At 52.2% G+C, this 26,673-nt stretch overlaps 1 protein-coding gene across 1 annotated transcript in view; it reads left to right on the forward strand.

Annotated features, from left to right (window-relative positions):
• The window catches only part of LOC144293088 (protein cordon-bleu-like), a 144,151-nt gene that overhangs the window by 112,677 nt on the left and 4,801 nt on the right, over positions 1 to 26,673 (forward strand). Inside the window, exon 7 of the mRNA XM_077864165.1 lies at positions 21,371 to 21,509. Coding sequence (XP_077720291.1) covers positions 21,371 to 21,509 — 139 coding nt within the window. The remainder of the gene's footprint in view (positions 1 to 21,370; positions 21,510 to 26,673) is intronic.

Consider the following 26,673-nt stretch of genomic DNA (forward strand, 5'->3'; position numbering starts at 1 on the left):
TTCGGGGCACCTGGCTGGCTCCATCAGGAGAGCATACAAATCTCAATCTCTCCATCTCAGGGTCACAGTCCCCGTGTTGGGCATGGAACTTACTTAAATTAAAAATGAAAATAATAATAATAATAATAATAATAATAATAATAATAATAATAAAAGGAATCTCATCAAAAAAAATGACATAACAAATACTGGTAAAGATGTGGAGAAACCCTCACGCACTGTTGATGGGAATGCAAAGCAGAGCGGTTGCAGCCAGGCTGGGAAACAGTATGGCAGTTCCTTAAAAAGTTAAAAATGGAATACCCATATGATCTAGCAATCCCACTTAGGGGAATATATCTGGAAAAAAATGAAATCAGGTTTTTGAGAAGGTGTCTCAACCCCCGTGTTCAGTACAGCATTATTTACAATAGCTAAAACATGGAAACAACCAAAGTCTGTGGATGGATAAATGGATAAAATGCGTCACATATGTATGCAATGGAGTATTTTCTCCCCACAAAAAAATAAGGAGATCCCGCCATTTGCAACAACATGGGTGAACCTGGAGGGTATCATGATAAGTAAAGTGTCACACAGAGAGAGGCAAATACTGTTATTTCACTTATATGTGGAATCTCAAAACAAAAGTTGCATAGACATAGTAGATGGGTGGTTGCTGGGGGGTGGGAGGGGCAGGAGAGGGGACGAAGGTGGTCCAGGGGTACAGAGTTTCAGTTAGAAGAGTAAGTTCTGGGTTTGGAAGTACAGAAGGGTGGCTGTAGTTTAAAAGCTGTGTTGCAGGACGCCTGGGTGGCCCAGTCCGTGAAGCGTCTGACTCTTGACATCAGCTCAGGTCATCATGATCTCAAGGTTGTGACATCAAGCTCTGCATCAGACTCTGCTAGGCATGGAGTCTGCTTAAGATTCTCTCTCTCCCTCTCCCTCTGCCCTGCCCCACTGCTCGCTGTCTCTCTCTCTAAAAATAATAATAATAATAATAATAATAATAATAATAATAATAATATCATACATACTTGAAATTTGCTAAGATAGTAGAATTTAAATGTTCTCATAAAAAAAGACACATAAAATGAAGGATATGTTAACTCATTTCACTATATATATATATATCAAATCATCATGTCCTCCACCTTACATTGACACATTGTTTGTTAACTCAATCCCATTAAAGCTGGGGGAAAAAAAATAATGAATGATCTAATCCAAAGAAGAAACATCGGAAATTAGACAATACAGTTGACTCCGGGACGAGGCAGAGATTGGGGCACTGACCACACTGTGCAGTTGAAAGTGCACATATGACTTTTGACAACCCCAAAACGCACCTATTAATAGCAAAGACCACAAGAGATTACGTTTTACTATTAATACTCAGTGTACCACAGACACAGACGGCTCGCCCAGGGCTGATTAGCGTCCCAGTGGCATTTTCCCGGTAACACGAGCTCCCCAAGGTAGCAGTAAGAGGTGGCTACAGGATTATCACAGCAGTACAGGAGGTACTGTAGTTTCTTTTATGCAGTTTTGACTAATACTGCATCTTGATGTTTGTTTACGTGTCTCTCAACTGAACTGTGTTCGGTGTGTGTGTGTGTGTGTGTGTGTGTGTTGGTTTTGACAAATGTTAACCTTTTTTAAAAAAAATTTATTTATTTATGATAGTCACACAGAGAGGGAGAGAGAGGCAGAGACACAGGCAGAGGGAGAAGCAGGGTCCATGAACCGGGAGCCCGACGTGGGATTCGATCCCGGGTCTCCAGAATCGCGCCCTGGGCCAAAGGCAGGCGCCAAACTGCTGCGCCACCCAGGGATCCCAAATGTTAACCTTTTATAATTGATCTGCGCATATCCTATAGCAGTAAACAAAAAATAGGCTAATATTTTCATATATTGTATTCATTTGTGACATATATGAGTTTTTCTCAATTTATTCAACATTTCTAGGCCATGTAGTTCATCTGTGACATTGTCCCAATTGTTCCAAATGTCCAAAAAATTTCCTAAGAATTTATTGAAATTATTGAAAAAAATATCTGCATAGACGTGGACCCCGGGCACTTTGAACTCATGTCACTCAGGGGCCAGTTGTGTCTTGGACTGAATAAAAATGAAAATACAGCATTAAAATTCGTGGGTTGCCACTAGAGCAATACTTACGGGGAAACCTCGTACTCTTAAAGGTTTATATGAGACAAGAAGGAGAGTCAAACATCGAAGACTTCACAGGTTCTAGCTTATGCAGCCAGAAAAGAAAAATAGAACAAGATAAATCCAAGGAAAATAGAAAATAAAGAGAAGTCAGTGAAGCCAAAAGTAAGGAGATAAGGGAAAATTGAACGAAGCCACCGCTGCTTCTTTGAAGTGATCAACCAAAGGCTCAGCTCCTCTCGACTGGTCTGGGAAAGGAAGGACATAAGTCTCCAGTGCGGAGAGAAAGGTGGCCTGTTAGTAGGACTCTATCAGCGTTGAAGGGATAACAAGGGCGTGGTGCGGAGTTGATAGGAACGGCCTGGAAAGCTGCACTGCCTGGGCGTGCGCAGGTACCTGTGCTGTGTATCTGAGCTGACGTGGGCCACAGGGCAGCACAGAAAGGTGCAGAGGGAGCGTCCTGGCCCTTGGTCGGACCCTGGTGCTCGGGGAGGCAACACATGGAGAGTCCCTGAAAGATCTGGTGAGCACAGTGGCTCTGCAACTCACCCCCACCCCCAGGGACCCCGGGGGCGAATGGGGACTTCACGGAGCTCCGGGGCTGCTTGCTTGTCTTGATGGCCTCAGGAGGTAATTTCATATTTATAGGTAATTTTTAGAGTTTATTTATGGCCCATGTGTTAGAAATTCTGCATACTTCTTGCTTCCAACTTTTCGTTGGGGACAAAACAAAAATCAGAAACAAAACACACACACACACAAACTAATCACAGAACTTTCAGGAGGGCAGTCCAAATTCCATCAATGAGAAATTGGAATAGAAATGCGTATTTAGGGGATCCCTGGGTGGCTCAGCGGTTTAGCGCCTGCCTTTGGTCCAGGGCGTGATTCTGGAGACCCGGGATCGAGTCCTGTGTCAGGCTCCCAGCATGGAGCCTGCTTCTTCCTCTGCCTGTGTCTCTGCTCCGCTCCCCCCGCCCCATGTCTATTATGGATGAATAAATAAAATATCAAAAAAAAGAAAGAAAGAAAGAAGAAAGAAAGAAAGAAAGAAAGAAAGAAAGAAAGAAAGAAAGAAAGAAAGAAAGAAAGAAAAAAGAAATGCATATTTAGGGATGCCCGGGTAGCTCAGGTCCTGATCCCAGGATCAGAGATCGAGTCCTGCTTTGGGCTCCCTGCATGGAGCCTGCTTCTCCCTCTCCCTCTGCCTGTGTCTCTGCCTCTCTCTCTCTCTCTCTCTCATGAATAAATAAATAAAATCTTAAAAAAAAAGAAATACATATTTAGGGGCGCCTGGCTGGCAACTCTTGATCTCAGAGTTGTAGGTTTGAGTTCCACGACGGGTATAGAGATCACTTAAAAATGAAATTAAAGAGAAGAGAAATCTTTAAATACACACACACACACACACACACACACTTAAATTTTTAGGGGAACTTTAGGTTCACAGCAAAACTGTGTGGAAGCGACTGCCAATCCCCTAACATGCCGCCGGGACTCAGGCATGCCCCCCTCCCCATTTCAGGATCCCCCACCAGTGATATGTTCGTTCCAGCAGATAAACCCACATTGCCACATTATCACCCAAAGCCTGTAGTTTCAATTCTGTGTCGCCCTGGGTGTTACCTATCCCAGGACTTGGGACAAGCGTGTGCTGACATCTGTCCGCTGCTCGGACATCACACAGAGTACTTCCTCTGTCCTAAAAATCCTTTGTGCTTCGCCCAGTTCGTATCTCCTCCCCAACACCCGACCCTCCAACCCCCGGCAACCACTGACTTTTGTACTATCTCCATAGCGTTGCCTTTTCCAGAATGTCAGAGTTGACATCATACGGTACTTATTAGCCTTTTCCAACTGACTCCTCTCCTTATGAATATGCACTTAAGTGTCTCTCTCGTGGCCTAGCAGCTCATTTCTCCTGAGCACTAAAGAATACCCCACAGTCTGGATGTGCCGGTTTAGTGACCCGCTCTCTGACGAAGGGCATCCTGGTTGCGTCCAGGCTGTGGAGGGAGGAACAAAGCCGCTGCAGACGTCCACGTGCAGGCCTCTCGGCTCCTTCGGGTAAACATCAAGGGGCCCGATGGCTGGACCATCCCGTAAGAGTGTGATCAGTTTGGTAAGAAATCCCCGAACCGCCTTCCAGAGCCGCTGTGCCCTTTTCCTTCCCACCAGCGATGGACGGGGCCCTTGTCGCTCGGCGTCCTCGCCAGCGTTTGGCGGCGGCAGCGTTCCCGCTTTGGGCCGTGCTCGCAGGTGCGAGGTGCCCCTGACACCCTACCGCGCGGAGCACCTCTTCACGTGCTTGTTCGCCATCTGTGTGTTATCTCTGCTGAGCTATTTGGCCCGGGTTTTTTTTTTGTTTGTTTGTTTTTTTTTTTATTTATGATAGTCACAGAGAGAGAGAGAGAGAGAGAGGCAGAGACACAGGCAGAGGGAGAAGCAGGCTCCACGCACCGGGAGCCTAACGTGGGACTTGATCCCGGGTCTCCAGGATCGCGCCCTGGGCCAAAGGCAGGCGCCAAACCGCTGCGCCACCCAGGGATCCCCGCGGCCCGGGTTTTTAATCAATGTTTTTGTTTCCGACTTGTTGGGTGTTAAGGCCTCTCCGCACACGTTAGACAACAGTCCTTCCTCAGCTGCGTCTCTCACCAATATTTTCTCCTGACTCGTGGCTTCTCATTCTCCCAACTGTCCTTTGCAGAGCAGAGATTTTTGGCTATAATGAGGTCCACTCCATCAGTTATTTCTTACATGGATCGTGCTTTTGACGTGTCGTGTCTTATAAGTCGTCACCAAACCCACGCTCCTGTCGATTTTCTCTGATGGAACCTTCTAGAAGTCCTGTGTTTGCATTGTATATTTTTGGTCTAGAATCCATTTGGGTTAATTTTCGTGAAGGGCGTAAGATCTATGTCTAGATACGTCTGCGGTCATCACTTAAATTGTGTCCGGGCCCACACAGCTGTGTGCGTGAGACAGTATTTGGGGAAAAAGAGAATGGATGCCCACCTGAAAATCTCTGGGGGATGCAGGCTAATCCAGCTGAGCCTGTTCAAGATGGCCCCAGTGCCTGTCCTCACGCCTTCATGGGATGTGCTTTCCCCTGTGTCCCTGTGGATAAATCGGAAGACAGTAATATACGTAAATCACAGTACGTACCCAGGGTCTTTCTCGAGTTTCTTGCTCGGGAATACACGCACTGAATTTGCTATTGGTGCAGACGTATAATTGGGGGCGTTCCCGTCCTGGCCGGTACATGCTGGGTACCGAGCACACAGGTGGATAAGCTTTATCCCTGGCTCTGAGGAGGCCCTAGTCTAGGAAGAAGCTTTGCCTACATTCCCGTGACGCCGAAGGGTGTGCAGCCATCCTGGAGCACACGAGAGGTGGATATGCACTCTTGTGTGCGTGAGACCAGACGTCCTACGTGGGTCTTGAAGGGTGGCTAGGGGTTTGCTAGACGGAGGACAGGATGGCTTCGGTAAAGGGGCTGTGGCAGTGCTTGAGGCCAGGGTGTGGGAGGCCGGTGGGTCAGGTGAGGCGCGAGGGGGAGCCAGGGCCCCACCGAGGAGCTGGCTGCTGCAGACGTCACTTGGGGCTGATCCACTTGTTGCTTCATTTGGCTGAGCCCACAGAGAAGCTCCTCTCCGAGGCTGGCAACGGCGGGCTGAGGCTCCACGCGCTGGCCCTGGAGTAGCCCTGGAAACCATGCTTGCCCTGGAGTAGCTAGACCAGCGGCGCCTTCCCACCTTCTTCCTGCTCTCTGGAAAGGTCTCCGCATTCTCCCGCCCAGGGGGCTCCTTCGCATCATTCAAGGCAAATGCCGACCTCCTCGGAGAGGCCCTCCTCAGTCCTCTCACGGTAGCTGTCCCCAGCCCCACAGGCGCATCTCCCCACCACGTCTCTGATTTAATTCTCTGTCGCACCTTCGGTCACCAGGCTGGGAGCTCTGGGAGTAGGAGGAAGGCATCGGCCCTTTCTGAGGCTCTGCCCCCTTCATGGGGACCAGTGCCTGGCACTGCGCCTGGGGCAGGGCGGTGCGGCCACGTGGACACTTTGCCACCTGTCCCGCGTGGGAAATAGTTGGGAATATGGGAGTGGATCAGGAAAGGGAAAGAGGGGCACCTGGGTGGCCCAGCGGGGGAAGCATCCGCCTTGGGCTCAGGTCCTGGGGTCCAGTCCCGTGTGGGGCTCCCCGCTCAGTGAGGGGTCTGCTTCTCCCTCGGCCTCTGACCCTCCCCTGCTTATCCCCCCCTCCCGTCCCATAAAGGAGAGCAATGGGGAGAAGCAGGAGAACCTGCGAGGATGGCACAGCTTGGGCCAGAGGAGGCTCCTCGCCTCCACCCTGAAGACACAGGTCGCGGCTGGGCGGGCGGGCAGCGCGGGGGCAGTGGGACCGCTGGGCGGCTGCCGGCGGGACGGGCGTCCTCCTGGCCCCCAGCGCTCCGTGTCGCCGCTCGCCGGGTTTCGAGATCGCCCGCTGGCTTGGTGTCCCACGGCCTCTGGGCGTCCCTCTGCCTCTTCCAGCCCTCCTGACTGTCACAGCTGTGGGTGGGGGCTGGACAGGCCCCGGCCCGCTTCTCTGCCGGGGTCCCTGGGCTCTGCGGAGCGCGCAGCCAGCACCCCCGGACCCTGGGTGTGCTGGGCAGGGAGCCGCACCTTTCCCGCCCACGTGCCTCTGACGCTTTGACAAAAAGGGCTTCCCTGCTGTTACCTGGGGTTCCTTGCCATTACCTGGGCTTCCCTGCCATTACCTGGGGGTCCCTGCCGTTACCTGGGGGTCCCTGCCATTACCTGGGGGTCCCTGCTGTTACCTGGGGGTCCCTGCCATTACCTGGGCTTCCCTGCCATTACCTGGGCTTCCCTGCCGTTACCTAGGGCTTCCCTGCCATTACCTGGGCTTCCCTGCCGTTACCTAGGGCTTCCCTGTTGTTACCTGGGCTTCCCTGCCATTACTTAGAGCTTCCCTGCCATTACCTGGGGGTCCCTGCCATTACCTGGGCTTCCCTGCCGTTACCTAGGGCTTCCCTGCCATTACCTGGGCTTCCCTGCCGTTACCTAGGGCTTCCCTGCCGTTACCTGGGGCTTCCCTGCCATTACCTGGGCTTCCCTGCCGTTACCTAGGGCTTCCCTGCCATTACCTGGGGCATCCCTGCCCTTACCTGGGCTTCCCTGCCATTACCTGGGCTTCCCTGCCGTTACCTGGGGCTTCCCTGCCGTTACCTGAGGTTTCCCTGCCATTACCTGGGGCATCCCTGCCCTTACCTGGGCTTCCCTACCGTTACCTGAGGCTTCCTTGCCCTTACCTGGGCTTCCCTGCCATTACCTGGGGCATCCCTGCCCTTACCTGGGCTTCCCTGCCATTACCTGAGGCTTCCTTGCCCTTACCTGGGCTTCCCTGCCATTACCTGGGGCATCCCTGCCCTTACCTGGGCTTCCCTGCCATTACCTGAGGCTTCCTTGCCCTTACCTGGGCTTCCCTGCCATTACCTGGGGCATCCCTGCCCTTACCTGGGCTTCCCTGCCATTACCTGGGCTTCCCTGCCGTTACCTAGGGCTTCCCTGCCATTACCTGGGCTTCCCTGCCATTACCTAGGGCTTCCCTGCCATTACCTGGGCTTCCCTGCCGTTACCTAGGGCTTCCCTGCCGTTACCTGGGGCTTCCCTGCCATTACCTGGGCTTCCCTGCCGTTACCTAGGGCTTCCCTGCCATTACCTGGGGCATCCCTGCCCTTACCTGGGCTTCCCTGCCGTTACCTAGGGCTTCCCTGCCGTTACCTGGGGCTTCCCTGCCATTACCTGGGCTTCCCTGCCGTTACCTAGGGCTTCCCTGCCATTACCTGGGGCATCCCTGCCCTTACCTGGGCTTCCCTGCCATTACCTGGGCTTCCCTGCCGTTACCTGGGGCTTCCCTGCCGTTACCTGGAACCCTGATAACTGGCCATACGCCTATTTCTGGCTGGTGCGATTTTAGCAGAAAAATGAACACTTCATAAATATTCATGGAAGTGGTCCCGGCGAGCTGGGCACACGGGGGGGGGGGATGTGAGGGAAGCCAGACCTGAGAATTTCGGATTAAAACCTCCATTGAAACATCAGAAGCCCATAAAGCAAATGTTTTTCGGGCACTTTGTTCTCAGTGAGGTAGAAAGGAAGTCCTCAGACAACACTTTTGTTTCATAACTTTTTCATGACTTTCCGCGAAGCACGCGGGTGGTTTTCTTGCTGGACGGCCAACTGCCCAACTGCGGCGGGGATGGGCCCGCTTACCTGGCAGCAAGGAGGGCTGGCATTTTAGCCGATGGGAGGCAGGCAGCCGACGGGGTCGCGGGGTGACCCACGGCCTCGGAGTTTGGCTGGAATCTATTCATCCTCTCTTAGGAGCCTGAGGATAAGGCCCAATTGAGAGACATTTGAGGGACATTTGCTGGAATTGCAAGGGCCAAAAATAAGGACACCTTATGCTTATCTTGGGGCTCAGTCGGTTGAGCAGCTTAACCCAGGTAATGGCAGGGAAGCCCCAGGTAACTTGATCTCAAGTCAGGTCTTGATCTCAGAGCATGGAACTTACATAAGAAAAAAAAAAATCCAACACCTTGGATGGTTCGGAAGGTCCTGGAAGGATTTATTTTATTTTGCTTTGTTTTGTTTTACTTTATCATTTTATTTTTATTTTGTTTTATTTTATTTTATTTTATTATTTTATTTTATTTTATCATTTTATTTTTATTTTGTTTTATTTTTTATTATTTTATTTTATCATTTTATTTTTATTTTGTTTTGTTTTATTTTATTTTATTTTGTTTTATTTTATTTTATTTTATTTTATTTTATTTTATTTTATTTTATAATTTAGGAGGGAAATGGCTGCAAATCATTTCAATCTGAATTTGTCCCATCCATTGACCAATCTGAATTTGTCCCATCCATCTACCCATCCAGCCGGGTAGATGGGTGTCATCCTTACCTTAAGGATGCTGTTTGCTCACACAGGATCAATATCATTTTATTTATAGTGACCAAAATAAAATGGTGGCATATACCACTAGCCAGAAAGATTAACTTTTGAGATGAAGACTCTACCAGGAAATCTCAGTAAGACTCTGAGTCCCTGCATTTTATATGACCTTCCACTGGTGACCAGGGTGGACGTACTCCTTATGGTGGGATTTGGGGAACCTGGGGAGGTGCAGGGCATGCCCACATGCTGCCTACAAGCCCAAGGTGCAATGTCACCGTCTCCCTGAACCCCTCCCCAAATCCCCAGAAGGGAAGCGGAGCATTAGTATTAACCCCGAGCGCTGTTTCCACAGCCGCTCCCACCTGAAGAGGGGTGGAGGGAACAGGTGTCTCCACACCCTGGAGGGCTGGTTGGCCAGCAGCGGGGAGCTGTGCTGGAAGGAGAGCGCTCGAGAAAATCAAGGCTGCATAAATAAGTCACCTGTCAGGAGCCAGCAAGCACAAATAGAAATGTGCCCGCGGGGCGAGCCCAGGCCAGGCTGTGTCCCCACCTGGTCTTTGCCCCAAAGCCCCCAACTTGGAACCCTGTTGCCTCCTTTACTTCCCTCTCACCTCCCTTCCCTGGAGGCACCTGTGGCAGCAGCATCACGGCCTGTGTGGCTTCTTGCACAGTGTCTCATGTGCCCAGAACAGAGCTGGGCCAGCCCCACAGTCCACATGCCGGGCTCCTGGTCACCTGCTGCTGCGGTTGGAGCTGCCCCAGTTGCAAACCCCAGTGCATCTATCTACCCGCAGGTCTGCCCACGGCCAGGTCACAGGGGGCAGAGCTCCCCCACTCCTCAGACCTCAGTCCACGTGGGCATCCTGCCTTCTATCTGCCGCTTCTGCCAGAGGCCTGGGGAGGAAGGATACCTCTGGTGTCTGAGGGCCCGGTCCTCCAGCATCTCCTAGAGCATTGTCTCCCTTTTCCCGGAGAACTTCCCACCCATCCCCTGACACCTCCTCCCCTGGATTCTCCAGCACTCACAGGCACTCATTCATTCATTCATTCATTTGCTCAGCCAGCATTTACAAAGCACCCACTCTGTGTTGCACGCTGTCACTCGTGTGGAGGTTCCACGCATGGGTAACAAACCTGCTGTTCTTATGGGGATTATATTCTAGAGCAGGAGCCCCTCAGCAGGTGTGCAGAAATGTAAGCGTGAGAAAGCAGGTGAGCGGGCAGGGATGACCGAGAGCAGGCAGCGTGGGGAGGGTCAGTGGGCTCCCTGGACGGGCAGCGGGGACAGAGCGCACTTCGGGGGGAGGGCAGCCGGGCACAGACAGGGACAGCCTGGAGGCAGAGAGCAGTACCTGGGGGGCTCCACGTGGGGGTCGGGTGACGCTGGCGTCGGCAGGACTCCTCATTGTCCTTTTCTAGTGTTGAAATGTATTTGACACACAGCACTGTATCGATTTAAGTCGTGCGGCACATCTGCGTTTGTGTCCTGCAATGATTGTCAGGGTAGCGGAAGCACTGCTACCACATCCCACGGCTGTCATTGCTTTTTCGGTGCCAGGAATAATAACAAACATCTGGTCTCTTAGCAGGTGTGATGGTTACAATAGATGCACCGTACGTTAGACGCATTAGCTCTCCAGGATTTATTGACGGCCGGTCCCAGGTTTGTCCCACATCATCTCTTGTTTCCTGCCTCCCAGGCCCTCATGACCATCACTCTGCTCTCTGTTTTTACAAGCTTGGCTCCTTTAGAGTCCACAGATACGTGATAGCATGCAGCATTCGTCTTTCTCTGACTTGCCCCCTGTACCTTAACGTCCTCAAGATGAATAGGTGTACCGTTGACCCTTGAACAACACGGGTTTGAACTGCTGTGGATTTTCTTTTACAAATACGGTACCGTAAATGTATTGTCTCTCCCTTAGGATTTTCTTGGTGACATTTTCTTTTCTCTAGCTTACTCTATGGTGAGAATGCACTGTACGATACACGTAACAGACAAAATATGTGTTCGTTGACTGTATATGCTATCAGTAAGGCTTCCTGTCAACAGTAGGTTGTTGGTAGCTAAGCTATAGGGAGTCAGAAGTTACACGCAGATTTGCAACAGTGCAGAGTTCAGAGAGCCTAACTCCCACATTATTCAAGGGTCAGCTGTACTTTTTTTTTTTTTAACCCAAGATTTAACATATTATATTATGTTCTTGTGATTGGCATCCACACGGCCGACAGACACATGAAAAGATGCTCAACATCACGCGTCATCGGGGAAGTGCGAATCAAAACCACAATGAGATAGCAGCTCACACCTGTCAGAATGGCTAAAATTAACAACCCAGGAGGCCGCAGAGAGAGGGGAACCCTTGTACATGGTTGATAGGAATACCAACTGGTGCAGCCACTGTGGCAAAGAGTATGGAGGTTCCTCGGAAAATTAGAAATAGAATCGCCGTATGGTGCAGCAATCCCTCTCCTGACTGTGTATCTGGAACCAGTGAAAATGGGACCACAGACCCTGCAGGGACGTCTGTGTCCCACCCCACCCCAGCGAGGTATACTGTGACATAGCCTATTTCTAGGCTATTCTGGTTCCTCATCATTGAGGCGGTCATCCTAAAAGTACCAATGGCCTCGAAGGAAAATTATGTGTAAATCATTATGTTAAAGAAGAAGAGGTTCAAGTGTGAGTTCAAGTTTCCATCTGGAGAGGTTCAAGTTTCCATCTGGAACAACTCATTATACTAAAGAATTGCCGCCCCGATGTCCCAGGAAATGAGAACGCAGTAAAAAAATATCTACCTCGGATGGTGAAAGATGTATCTCTTTACAGATCAATCCCCTTTTTGGGAAATCATTTAAGCAGTTTAGAGGGAAGTCTCTGTAGAATGCATCACCAGCGACTCTGTATTCTTAGGCTTGGCACCGAGTCTCTGCAGGACAGGTCAGGTTTCCTGTTCAGTGGAGATGAGATCAGGTGCCCTCGGGGACAGGCAGGCAGGCCAGGGCGCCCTCCTGCACCCTGCCCTGGACATGACCCGGGACCGCGTGGTTCAGCCCTGGATTCCACGGAGGGAGATTTCCAGGAGGCCAGATCCTCCAGGGAAGAGGTGCTTCAGTTAGTACAGGAAACACAAGTCACCTCCTCATTCTGCGTGGATTATTGCTGGGTTTTGTCGTATGGTGATGGCGGGACCTACAGATTTATGGAAATAAGCATCACTTGTGTAGTAAGCCCATGTTTGCACTTGGAGGAAAAGTGGTGCACAGAGCAAAACTAAGTCCGGGTTGGTTAAAGGCAAAAAAAAAAAATATATATATATATATATATATATATATATATATATATATATATATATATATAAAATTAAGCCAGGAAAAGTAGTTTAAGCAACAGGAATCTAAATTTGGAAGCAAGAATCCCTTTCTTGGTATGTATGACACAGGGTTAGGAACCACTGCCAACCCCAAAAAAGACAGAAGATACCCGACAGATTGAATCGGATAAATTTTTACTTTTTAAAAGAGTTAAAGGACAGAAAATTAGAACCCCGCAACGAACTAGGGACAATATTCACAGGGTATATGGGACTTGGGAGAGATCACTAGGAGGCGGCCAACACCACAGGCGCGAGAGGGAAGAAATAAAGCTTAGCCGACGCGAACGATGGTTCTTTCTCTCGCGCACCCAGATGGACAACCATCATTACAAATTGCTGATCCTAGAGTTCCAAGAACGTGATTTCAAAGGTGATCTGGATGCTTTTCGCCAACGTTTGTTGAGTGGGAGGAAGGGGCAGCTGGAGCAGGTTCAAGCTGGTGCAGCCTTGCTCAGGGCTTAGCAGGCGGCGCATGTCACGCTTCTGTTGCCATCGTACTTTATTGTGGCAAGAGGTCTTCCCGTAGAGCTACGGTCCTAAGGGTTTGAGGGCACAATGCGCCACGTTGCCACCGGCACCAGGTGCACAGCACATCCCAGAGCCGCCTCACCCGGCTTGATTGAAACCTCAGGCCTGTCGAGTGGCAGGTGCGCCCCACCCCAACCTATAGCAACCACCACCCCTCTCTTTGGTTCCATGAGTTTGCCGGCTGTCGATGCCTCCTGTGAACGCAGTCATGCAGTCTTGGTCCTAATACCTGCCTTGTTTCCACTTGCATAATGTCCTGCAGGCCCTTCCATGTTGCCTCATCCTGCAGAAGTCCCGCCCTCTGGAAGGCTGAGTATGAATGAATACCTTATAGTCGCTTTACCTGTTCGTCTGTCAATAGACGTTTAAGGTTTTTGCACACCTAGGCTATTGTGAATGGCTGGGAACACGGAAGTGTGGCTGTCTCTTCTAGATTCCAATTTCAGTTCATTTAAAAATCCTATTGCTTTTGTGAGCCGGCGAGTTTACAGAGCGGGATCATCAGGGAATAAACAAAGTGGGAAAAGAGAACTAGATGAGGACGCTCACTGCAATATAATTTGAAATGACAACAAATTGAGCACAACCGAAATGCCAAACCTGGAGCTCAGATAAACGTAGGTGGACCCTTCCCATTCTCGGGACATCAGGGAGATCTACGCCCAGCAGTGGACAGCACCCCATAGGTGACAAAAGCCACTGTCGTTAAGAGAGAGTGCTCTCATTTTTATGAATCCTCAGGTACCTAGATATGCAGAGAGAAAGCCTGAGGAGACGCGCGTCCCGCTGTAATAGAGGTTACCTCTTGTGGGCAGAGGTAAGGAAGCTGTCCCTTAGCACTTGATATGTCTCTCTGTTATTCAGACTGTTTCCAGTGAGAATATGTGACTTTCATCTGGATCAGCGTAAACACAATAGGGTATTTTCATTTCGAAGACGAGAGAAATGAGATATGAGGCCAGGGCTCAGTTGCACCTGCCAGCTCCCATTGAAAATCAGTATTTATAAACTCCTTCCCCAGTGAGCTGCATGTATGTAGAGTGTCTGCTTCAGTCTTTCTTGTATTTGACACACATTTATTGATTCCTAAAATGCAGAAGCATGGGGCTCGTGACTGTGGACCTTCAGAGACTAATAAGACAGGCCCTTTCCTGTTCAGAGCTTAGAGGTCACAGGGGAGCAGGCCAGCAGCAGCCAGTAAGGTCGGTGCTCCAGGCAGGGCACTGCTCCTACGTCCGAGCCAAGTGCTGAAGTGTAGAGGACAGGCCATTAACACCCACCCAGAGGATTTCAGGGGGGCCTCCTGAAGAGTGAAGAAGATTTCAGCAGGGGCAGAGACTGACAGAAGCATTGGACAAGGATGGGCATTCTGGGAAAGGTGGGAAGCAGGGACTCAGGACAGCACTGCCAAGCACAATGAGGCAAGTTCAGTGCAGTGGGAAGAAATGCACCTGGTGTTCCTTCTCTCACTGGTGTGTGCCTGCATGGAGTACCCACGTGTCTGGATGGATGGATGGATGGGATGGATGGATGGGATGGATGGGTGGATGGATGGGATGGATGGATGGATGGATAGGTGGATGGATGACAGGATGGATGGATGGGTAGATATTGAGTGGATGGATGGATGAGTGGATGGATGGGTGGACGATAAGTAGATGGATAGGTAGAAGGATGACAAGATGGATGGATGGATGGATGGATGGGTAGATGATGAGTGGATGGATGGGATGGATGGATGGGTAGATGATGAATGAATAGATATATGAGAGGATGGATAGAAGGATGATAAGTGGATGGATAGGTAGAAGAATGACAGGATGGATGGATGGGTAGATGATGAATGGATAGGTGTATGAGAGGATGGATGGAAGGATGATGAGTGGATGGATGGATGATGAGTGGATGGATGGGTGGAGGCATGAAAGGATGAGAGGATGGACGCATGGGTGGGTGGGTGGATGGAAGGAAGAAGGAAGGAATGAACACATAAGTGACTACAAGGTGCTGAACCCTACTAATTTTATTTCATAACATAGACCCTCAGACCTACAGATATCTCTGTCCTCTAGCTAAGTGCTTAAAATCTAGAGGAACATGTCCACTTCCCTGAAAAATAATGTGAACATCATATCCATATAGATAAAATCTGTGAAGAAATGTGGAAAACACATGTGCACACACGTGTGCACAGGCACACAGACATACATAGGTGTGGATACACACAGATACACACACGTGCATATTCACACATTTGCATGCACGCACACATGTACACACACACGAGTCATGAACTACTTTTTCTGGCATCCTACAAAGTGCCACGCCCAGAGCAAGCTGCAGGAGCAAGGAGGCCGCAGGAGGCTCTGTGTCATGGTGCGAGTCCGACCCATTGTCTTTAAAGCAGAACCTCCCCTCCCCTAAACACTTTCTGACCTCTAGTCTGGCCTTACCCATAACTGTCACGAAGAGATTATGAGACCAAAGGAGCCACAGCGGAGGGATGCTTTCCAAAAAGACCAGACACCGCAGGATTCAGGTTCCACTATCGGGGACAGCTTCCTGCCACCGTGCACAGACACACAGACAGACGGCGCGTCAGAATCAGCCACGACCCACCCAGGGTGACCACGCTGTGTCCCGATTCCAAGAAGGGGGAAATGATGGACACAAGCTCCAGAGAGTGAGCAGAACCAGATCTCACGTGTTCCTCCAAGAATGAGTGGAAGATGTGCATCAGGTCTCAGAAACGTTTTCTAAAGCAACAGTCTCCAGCACAGAGTGGTCTCCAATCCACCCTGTGGACAGATATTTTGCCACCGGGGACCATGAGAACTCCATGGGCTTCCGTTGTTTACGGGCTCCCAGGGAGTGACATTTCCATTCAAAACCACAGGCATTACTTTTTCCAAGGGACAGTTGGAGTCAGAGTAAGGCCAAGTACCGGCCCTGCCCACTCGGGAGCTGAGCGGCCTGGGCAAGCTATCTGCCGTAAGCTCCAAAGCTTCGGTGCTTTCTCCCTTTACCCACCAGACATAGGAAAAGTAGCTCTCTTTTTGAGGTAATCATATGGGATACAGTTGGCCCCCTAGTAAATGTTTACTCAATCTTAGCTGCTAATGTAATTAATATTCCTTTGAAACCCGTAAGCACACCTACTAGAACACTTCTGTTTAAACACGTTCCACTAACAAAAAGCTCCAGGGAAAGATGTCTTGCCCATTGGTACTCCTCTTGACTAGTGGCCTCAGAGCTTGCCGAATGCTTTTCAAACACGTTCTCTTAATTAATTGATCAGGAGTCGCTCTATATCTGGGAACGAGGTGGCCTTCGCCAAGCGTTTGTTGCAAGGTCCGACCTTATCTCTGTTGGCAGAGCTGGACCATCTCAGCAGAGCCCCAGAGATGCGATGCTTCTCCAAAATTTGTAACAAGCAGTGAGCTAGAACTTTCTTTTAGCAGGTGAATTGCTTTTCCAGACGGGCTAAGCCAGAACTGCTTCCCCGGCCCGGAGTTCCACGTATTTGCACCTTGATGTCGACCCTCAGCAGAATTCTGGAACATGTCCTAGTTACACAGACGTCAGTGGGAGCTTCGTGGGCTCTGATCAACCACCATGAATTCCCAAAAGGCACCCGAGTAAACTCCAAGTTACAGCTTTGGGTGGCGTCTCCAGCCTAGGAGATTGTGTCAATGTTATAGGATTAGGTCTCCTTCATTAGGCTGTGAACAGCTTGAGGTCAGGAAGTTCTCATGTCTTTGAATCCACTGCAATTCTTGTCACAGGATAAGGAGCCAGCACCTGCTGGCTGGTTAATTAAAGGAGTAAATGAAGGCATGGCATTGAGGAGAGTCTCTCCTCTTTTAGAAATAAGGACCGTGAGAAATGTGAACTGGGAAATAATGCGTGGAGGCAAATCCATAGCCTGTGAACGATCATGATTAATTAATTCATTGATGTCAACCCCAAAGGGAGAAATCCAGGTACCAGAGCCAAGCTATATGCCTTCCCACATTGTCATCAATGAGAGGCAGGGCTGTGAGAGTGTAGGTGGCAGGGTAAGTGTCCCACCCCGTCCCCGGGTGCACGTGGTGACGGGCACGGCGAGACAGGGCCTCCTGAGAGCCCGGGTCCTTGCCCCACACCAGCACCCGGGCCTGAGTCACAACAGAGCAAAGTAATGTGTGGATATTAACAGAAGCATGGAAGGGTTTGCTATCCATTTATTTGAAAGAGTCCAGGTGTGAGTTCATCACAAACTCAGGGTGAGCTAAGCACATGGCAAGGATTCTTAAAATTGAGAAAGCGATTTACAACCGGTGCGTCCCTCCAGTGTCACGTGTTCCTTATCTCAGAAGTGATAGTAAAGGGACTTTTAGAAGCTAAACAAGACAAAGACAAGAAAGAAGAAATGTGAGAAAAGATGAAACTGTAAGGGTCTTGTCAGTAGTCTCATTTTTACTGGGCAAAACCAAACAACCTTAATGGGCTGGACTGAATTCATTCTGGCTCATGGGTCCCCTGGCTTACCAGGCAGCCCTTTAAAAATACATAGGGAAATATGGCTGATGAAATGAGTTAGTGTCTTTGAAACCCCACTAAAATGAGTAAAAAGCCTTAGGCCACTACGACCCAGAGAAGGCGAGAGGAGCAGGATGTGGTTGGTAGGCGCCAGGGAGCCAGGGGGTGTGGACTGGGCCAAACCGGCAGCTGAAAGTGGGCCTCTGGCTGGAGAGACCCAGCAGCAGGGACGGAGCCTGGCGAGGGGGGCGGCGTGGGGCCCCGGTTCCTGCGCACAGCAGCGAGCAGAGGGAGCAGAGGACAGTGGGCTGGCCGACGTGTAGACGTGAAGCTGTGAGACCCCTGGCCCTGGGGGGCCCACACGGCGGGAGGAGTGTCGGACTCCAGAGGGGGAAGAAGCGAGGGGCTGCCTCCAAGACCTGAGTCACTCTGAGAGGACCACGCACAGGGAGAAGGGAAAGGACGTGCCGATGGGCCCAGGGCTGCCCGCTGGGCTCCACTCTGCAAGACCAGCTCACACCGTCTGGCGGGAGGCTGGAAGGTGCCCCTGCGTGGAAGAAAACCCTGCACATACGGGCACTTGGGGCCCCCCAGTGAGCTAACCGGGTTTCTGCCCAGGCACCTGTGCGGAATCCCATTGGTGTGTCTTGCAGGCTCTGTCCACGGAAACACAGTTATAAGCAATCGGCCAAGGATCCCCGGAAATTGAGGGAAGGCTGCAATGTTACAGAGGCCAAGACGGGGGGGGGGGGGGGGGGGGTGAAAGGAATTTGCAGGAGATAGCAATGCATCAAAAGGAAAAAATAAAAGCATCTTCAAAAACTATGAACGATGATGACCTCAGAGAGAAAAGAGAAGCTATTATATCCAGGAAAGAAGACATGATACTATTTTGAAAATACATAACGGGAAGGAGCTCTTGGAAATAAAAATATACATTTTAAATACAGATGTAAATCGTAAAAATACAAAATAAAAAACATAAACTTGAACAGTTCAAGAGTTGGACGGTGAAGTCTTTCAAGGAAATTTCCAAGAACGGGGAAAGCTTTTTTTATTTTTGTTTTCCCTTAACTAGGCAAGAATATTCCGGAAAACTTAGAACATTGATTTTGAAATCTCAGTATTCATTCGTCAGAACCCAGGGAGAGACAGAGAAAACGGGGGGGGGGGGGCGGGGGGGTAGAAGTCCGAAAGGAATGATGCTGGAGCATTTGCAGGATGAGAGGATTCCTAGATTTCAGAGCTCCACGGAGGCCCCGGAGCAGGGCGGAGAGCACCCGGGCCAAGGGCGCGCCAGCTCCGGGGGCCAGAGAGGGTCCTCAGAGCTGCGGAGGGGAAGCAGGCCACACGGAGAAGACGGGGCCCGCACCTGCTTTGAAAGGTGGTAGTGGAAGGGTGGAGAGTATATGAGGATGCTTGTTGGTCTTTTTCCGAGGCAGTTGGGCCCAACGGAATCGCAACAGTCTCGGATTTTCAAGGCCTCCTCGATTGCCCGCAGAGCCATCCTGCCTCGGAGCGCTGACGGAGACTGTGCCCCCCTCTAACGAGGAAGTCTGTTTTTTAAAATGCAGGGGAGGGGATCCCTGGTGGCTCAGCAGTTGAGCGCCTGCCATCACCCCAGGGCGTGACCCTGGAGACCTGGGATCGAGTCTCCCGCAGGGAGCCTGCTTCTCCCTCTGCCTGTGTCTCTGCCTCTCTCTCTCTCTGGGTCTCATGAATAAATAAATTTAAAAAAAAAATCTTTATTAAAAAAAAAAGTGCAGTGGATTTGGGAAACGAGGGAGAAAAATAGCCAAGTCGCAGAAAAGTTGTTTCCAGGAAGCCCCAAAAGAAAGTTGGAAAACCAATCACATAACCAAGTTCAGAGACGTCAACACGATCCAGACATGTAGACATTTAACATCGCAGTGGGAGAGAAGATTCCTGTTTTCTGGAATTATATCTATCATAACACCACCCATAGAACGAGATAGGGTTCATTTAACCCCATGCCGTGATTTCTGGAAAGATCCAGGAGGAACCGTGTGTGCGTGCGTTTCTGGGTGTGCGTGCACGTGTGTGTCCCAGGGAGCTGACGTCTCATGTTCCGGAGCGGAAAGCCGGGATCTAACACGGGGAAGTCAAAAAACAGCAGAATAAGTTTATTATTTTTAAAAACAAGAGTAAATGTCAAGAGAGAAAGAGTTTGAGGCGGTTCCTCTGGGGTGGCGTCCGAGGACCAGGAGCTGCTGGTTAGACCCCGAGCCGTGTGGAGGGACGTGACGTTTCCTTCGGTTCATGTTTTGCATGAAATATATATATTACAGGTCATACCGGTGCAGGATGTGGTTTTGAATATTGTAGTAGAAGGATGGAAAGTATAGGAGGATGCTTGTTTGTCTTTTTTTTTTTTTTTTTTTTTTTTTTTTTTTTTTTTTTTTGTGGAAGTATATGACTTTGAAAAGAAAAGGTAAAGCCTGGAAAAATATATGCCGACTGTTAGTAGTTAGAATCCGAGTGTTGACCAAGCGATTTTTTTCTTTCTCTGGTTTATATGACTTCTAAGTGCAAATTTATTTTGTGATACATACGTTATCACTGAGAAAAACTTAAAAGGCTTTTTTTACGCACGTACACGTGCACACGGAGGATGTTCGAGGCTCGGCCCAGAAGGAGGATTTGCCCCCCGTGGGAGCGGGGCGGGTGCCCGGTGGGGTCTGAGTTCCCACCCCGGGGAGCACCCGGGCCGAGGAGACGCAGCGGGGGGCAGGCTCGTGGGCAGCCGCCTGGGACCAGCAGCGCCGGTTTAGACTCTAGGCTGGGGCTCGGCCGTGGGCTCCCCGAGGGCAGGGACCGGCGTACTTGCACACACTCTGCACGCGCGGGTGGGTCGATGTCCATTGGCCAGAACGGCCGGAGGCTGCGACGAGGAGGAGGACATGCAGCCTTTGAGAGGCAGAGTGGGAGTCGGGACCAGCCCTGCCCACGGCCCTACCCACCCAGCCAAGCCTCTGCTCGACCGTCACGCCTGCCCTGCCCCACAGCGGCCCTTCTGCGCCATGACTCTGTCGTTGGTACAAGTCGTTGGTGGGAATGGGGTTTCTGCGTGGGCGGGACTCTGCGTCCTGTCGGCGGGCACCATGAGCCCCGCGGAGACCCACGTCCCTGTCACCCGGCTGGTGGACGATTACTGGGCCAGGCTGCTGGGCAACGGCGGGCATGGGGCAGCAAGCAGAGCCGGGGCCCTCGCCCTCTCCCTCTGCGTGGCCACAACTCACCGAGGCCCTTGACCAAGTTTCCAGAAGGAGTAGTTCTCTTTTGCATTTATTTTTGTTTTTAAGATTTTATGTATTTATTCATGTGAGACACAGAGAGAGAAGCAGAGACACAGGCAGAGGGAGAAGCAGGCCCCATGCAGGGAGCCCGCTGCGGGACTCGATCCCAGGACCCCGGAGTCACGCCCTGAGCCCAAGGCAGGCGCTCAACTGCTGAGCCACCCAGGCGTCCCCATCTTCTGCGTTTACTGAAGGGCTGAGGGGTCCCCACTGTCGTGTTTATGCCGAGAGCTAGTTACCAAGTCCCCTGAGTGGCTGGAGTCCCTTGGGCAGAGCGCAGTGCCCCTGCTCCGGGGGGGTCTTGGGGTGTCTGTGAGCATCCTTGGGCCCCCTCAGGGCCACACAGCAAGCGGCCCCACTAGGGCATCCGCCACCTGGCCTGAGACCCCAGAAAGGAGCCCGGCGGTGTGCCTGGAGCAGCAGGTGGCCGGGGCCAGCCTCTCCGCGCATGCATGCCCCTCGCCACAGGGCCGCCCCGACACTGACGTGGCCTCCTCTGTGCTCCTCAGGTATCTCTGGGCTCACAGATTGACCTGCAGAAAAAGAAGAGGCGGGCGCCGGCCCCCCCGACGCCACAGCCCCCGACGTCCAGCCCCCTGGTGCCGCCTCGCACTCAGGACAGGGAGGAAAACAGGAAGAGCGCCACGGGTGAGTGCGCCGCGTTGCCGTCTGCACGCCTCTGAGCCCTGCCTTGCGTGGAATGGTAGCACCGCTGTTAACTCCTGCAGCCGCCTCGCGGGGCCGTTCGCTCGGGCAGCATGTGCGCTAAGGAAAGAAAGTCTGGAAATAAACACTCGCGGGCTCCCTCGGTATCTTACAGGCATCTTTCCCGGGCATCGTGTAGGCAGGTCGCCGGGGAGGGGCTGGGGGGTGGTGAGGGTAGAGGATTGCTGAGGATGGTCAGGAGGGGGTGAGTGGCTCTGGACCACCGGACGGGTGAGCGTGAGTGTGCACGTGTGCGTGTGTGCACGTGTGAGTCTCCTGATGGAAGGATGCTTGGTCCTAGGATGACCTCCCTGGAGGCTGTTTTGAAAGACCTCTTGTCCCCAGCAGATCTAGAAGTCAGTCGACAGCAGTTGCATAATGTCTTGACTGCCCAGTTGGAGTCGACCTCCAACACCCTGATATTCTGGGGGAATAATGAAGCAAAAGGAAAGAGGATGGAATCGTGAGACCTGTGAGCAGGGAAACCTATTAGATCATGAGATGCCACCTCCTGGTGTCGCAGGTGGCGGACAGAGAAGTGGCAGGGGGTCTCTAGCTCCACAAGCCGGGGACCGTTAGTTTAATTTTAAGACCCTCCAGTGTTTGTTATTCCATTTGTGTGGGAACAACAGTGGAGCAGAGGCTGCCTGAGGTTGCAGGTGCATCTGCTCATCACAGAGGCCATCCGAGGGCCGGGCCCTGGGCCACCTACTCCACTGGGCATCCTCACCTTTTGCCCTTGACCCCATGGCTGTGGCCCCCAAAAGGAAGACTCCCAGGGATAAGCGCTTGCATTGCCAGCGTCTGAGACTCTAATAACGAGCTAGTTGGCCATTTGTCAGCTTCTGTCCCCTAGTCGACACCTCCCTGTTGGCCCGCGTTTCATGCCAGTTGATCCCCTTTACCAGAGGGAAATACACCCAGATTTCCAGAACACACGGTCAGCAGCTGCTCAGAATAAACCTAGTCGTCTCCTCTGTGGTGATGAGACCCCGGCTCTCCCGAGCTCTCACCCACTCTCGTGGTAAAGGGGTGGCAGGCCTCGGAGCCTTCTCCTCTAATGGTTCTTCCGGGGACGAATAGACGATGCTCATCCAGACTGCCCGAGGCCCCTTTGCACTCTGAGATAACAGATGATGTCCGGCCATGGGGACGTCGGTATCTTCCCACGTCTACAAAACCCTAATCAAGAGAAGGAATACGTGGGTATGTCTCTCAATGAAGAAATTACTTGTTAATTTTTTTTATTGATAATCTGATGACGGGCCTGAAGCACAGAACCTATGAGTTACTGCACGACTCTAAACATAAAAGCCCGAAGAAGGGGTTTTTGAAAGAAATACTGGGAAGGATGACGTAAGACCCAAGTGATTTATGTGGCTTTGTTGTATTAAGTCATTGATCTTCAAAAATCTTATTAGCAGAAGATAGTCATTTTCATATAAAATGGCAGGCGGGTGCCCCGCATGTCAGCAGAGCACCGAGGGCTGCCCCAAGGTTCCGGAGGCCGGATGGAGCAGGACACCGCCCTTAACTCTTTCTCCAAGAGTTAAATGGGCTTAAGGAGGCCAGCTCAATTAGTGGCCACAGGAGTTAGTAGATGAAGTAACAAGAGGAAGCTAAAAATACATATAAATAAATCCTAATCAAAAGTCATGGGTAAAAAAGGAGTTCCTCTTAAGGGGACAGAGCCACTGAGGGGGTTTTTTAAGAATGACTTCAAGCCTGGCGTTTGCGAGTAGGTGTGCCTGCCAGAAACAAATTGCAAACGAGTAGATATTTTCAAATTGGCCCAAGGAGAGGACGCGGTGTGTGTAAAATGTTCAAGTGTGAGTGAGGTGGGATTTGGTGTCGTGAGGTGGGATTTGATGCCTGGTGAGCTTGAATGTGGGGCTGGGCGTGGCTGGGTCTGTCGGCAGATGTGGTTGACTTCCGTGTGCAGCGAGGCCGATGCTGGTACCAGGTGTGGTTGCCTTTGGTGCCGTGAGCCTGGATTTGGTGCCTAGTGAGTGTGAATTTGGTACCACGCATGGCTGGATTTGACACTGGGTGTGGCTGGATTCTGTGGCAGGTGTGGTTGAATTTGATGCGTGGTGAGGGTGACTTTGGGGACTGACTGCCGTTGGATCTGGTACCCAGTGTGGTCAGATCTGGCGCTGGGTGTGGCTGGATTCGGTGCCACGGGACTGGATTCGGTGCTGGGTGTGGTTGGATTTGGTGCCACGAGATTGTTTTTGATGCCCGGGTGATGAAGGCCACGTGTCTCCCACTGGAGGGCAGAGAGTCTTTGGGCTTAACCTTCTGAAGTAATCCCCGTTGATTCCATGTAGGTGTTGGACGGCAGGTGCCACAAAAGCCTCCCAGAGGCACTGGCCGGGGGCCCCCCCAGCTAGTGCTACCCCCACCCCCACCCTACCCTCCTCCTGACACAGACGAAGCAGAGCCTCTCGGCTTTCCCGGGGAGAGTGCTGGCTCCGAGGCCTTGGACCCAAGACCCACACGTACGTGCCTCTTGTTTTCTTTCCCATACGTGTTGACCGCCCATCTCTCTGGTCACTGGTGTCAAGGCGGGGTTTCCAGACTTTCCATTCTTGCCTTGGTGGTGGGGGGTCTGTGACTTCCCTCTCCAGCTTTTCTTTCTAAATGCTCGACGCAGTGTGTCCGACTTAACAGTGAATGCACCCGGAGGGCCATGCAGGGGCCTGGAAAGAGTGACTTAACCCATTAATCCTTCGCTCTGTGGTCAGACCCCCGCCGGCATCGCCTGGCGTGGGTGGGGACCGTCAGTCAGGGGCTGCTAACCGCAGTGTCCGCAGGGGGCAAGAGCCCACGCGATCCGGCTCAGCAATTACTACCAGGCGGTAGTAGCGGTTCCCCGCAGAAAGGGAAACTGAGGCAGCAGAAGGGGAAATAGCTTGAGTTCATGTAGCAGCGGCCAGGATTAAGAGTCTCGTTTTCTGCTTCTTGTCGCCCCCTGACTGAGACAAGGCTGCGTCTCCGATGTCTCCTGAGGTTGCTTCGGACGTTACTAAGTACCGTGTATAGCACTCCTGCCTCCCCCGGGGGCAGGGGGGTTAGATACTTAGCATATATATTCCGATGGCGCCACGGGCACGCGAGCCTGTGCTCACCCTTTGAGGCGGCTCAGCGTGGTGACGATGCTTCGTTATAAAGAGGCACGTTCTCGGTACAGCGGCGTGCCACTCTGTGCCCCGTCCCACGAGCCGCCAGGGCCACCGGGGGTGCAGCCTCGGGCGGGGGGTCACACTTCTCTGCTGTCGCGCCCCTGGGGGGCTTCTGTCCCCTTTGGGAGGGCTGACTAGCTCGCCGCCGGCTTCTGGGTAAAGAAAGCAACCGCCAGCTGCGTCCTCTGCCTCTGCGGGATCGGTCACCCCGACTCGGGCCTCGGGCCTGACAAATGCTGCCTCTCCGTCCTTTCCCGTCCAAATCCGTGCGATCATCTTGACGTCGGGCACCCTCCTGGAAGCGAACGAGGTCTACGGGGATTGAAAAGTGAAAGATTGGACATGACGGTCGGGAAGGTGACCGCCCAGGCGTCGACAGCCCCGGCTGCTCCATCGCAGCAGAAAGAGGGGCTCCAGCCCTCGTGCCAAGCCCGCGAGCTTCAGGGGCGCCGTGGCCGCGTCCTCCCTGGGGGACCCAGTGCGGGAGGAGGAGCCGAGGGAAATCAGCAGTCGGGGAAAAGTCCCGAGGCCGGGAGGTCGAGGCACCTTCCCGGGGTGGGGCGGCCAGGCCTCGCACACCTGCCCGCACCTGAACTGATGCCAACTCGCAGGTCCCCGCTCGCTCCCGCCCCCACCCACCCCGGGCCTGGGGGGCATCATCAGCGTGTGGTGTGTGCTGGGGAGACTGGCAGGCGAGATTTGGGAGGGCGACTTCCAAAGGCTCCCCCCGCGGTGTCTACGTGGCTGTGAAATCACTTCCCGGCCCTGCGCCTTCAGAGAACGGAACCAGGAACAGACACAGACTTCTTGCCTCGTGACTCTGCCCCTGTGACCCCAGACTTGGGCCCGGGGTGCTCTCCCCATGGGCTCCTTGCCCCAGATACGTGTCACCAGACTCCCCTTGGCCCTCTGGTTGTAATTCCCTCTCCTTCTCTCCCCTTCTCCATCCCTCTCGTGTGCCCACAAATGCCAGTAGCAGAGTGAAGAGGAGCAAGAAGAAATGGGGGGGGGCTGTGAGGTAGCAGCACCACTCTGCGCAGCTAGCTGGAGCTCCACCAACGCTCCTCCTCCTCCTCCTCCCTCCTTCCCTCCCTCCTCCTCCAGGCTCCTGGCTCCCAGGTGCTCCCACACCTGAGCTTGATTCATCCAACTCAGAGCTTTTCTTTTACCAAATGGGCAGGACTTTCCTGACCATTTTCTGCAGCATTTAAAACCGGGATCTCCCGGCCAGCCAGGCAGAGAGCGACCTGCCTTCTTTGACTCAGGACTTCAGAGCAGTGAAGGAAAACAAATCCTCTGTTGTCACCTGTGTCATTGTCCCACGAGGCGTTGGAATCAGAGGACGCCTTGCACCTGTCTCACGGGAGCTAACAGGCTGCTGGCACGTGGAGGCTGGGTGTGAAACCGGGCCCCTTCCTGGCACATGCATCTCACCTGCTCTTCCAAGTCAGACCTGTGGCTGTTTGTAGCTGCCTGGAAGGGAGCTCAGCAGAGATGTTTCTATGCCAGCCACCAGCTCTCGGACGTCTCCTGAGTTTGGTGTTAGGCCTGCGTTCCTTAGAAAAGAGGTGCTGTGCTCCTGGTGGAGACTGACCCCCAGGACCCGCGAGGGCCGGGCGGTCCCCACGGTGTCTCCCACGTGACCTCTCGCTCAGTCCCCACCACAGCTCAGGGTGGAGGTTCTCTCCCTGGGAGAAACTGAGTCAAAAAGACGTAGGTCGCTGACCCGGGGTCTTACCAGGGTTTAGGTAGGGCAGGAGGTCTCCAGAGGGTATCTCGTCCCGCTGTCTCTGTCCTGTCCTCCTCCCTACAGTTTTCCCCACCATGCCAGAAACTCCCACGAGGATGTCTTTGGCTGTGCGTACTCCTTGTTAGTTCTGCAACAGATGGTATAGTCCAGCCAGGTTATTAAAAAGGGGGAA

The sequence above is a fragment of the Canis aureus genome, chromosome 21, assembly GCF_053574225.1.
Source record: "Canis aureus isolate CA01 chromosome 21, VMU_Caureus_v.1.0, whole genome shotgun sequence".
Classification (NCBI taxonomy): Eukaryota; Metazoa; Chordata; class Mammalia; order Carnivora; family Canidae; genus Canis; species Canis aureus.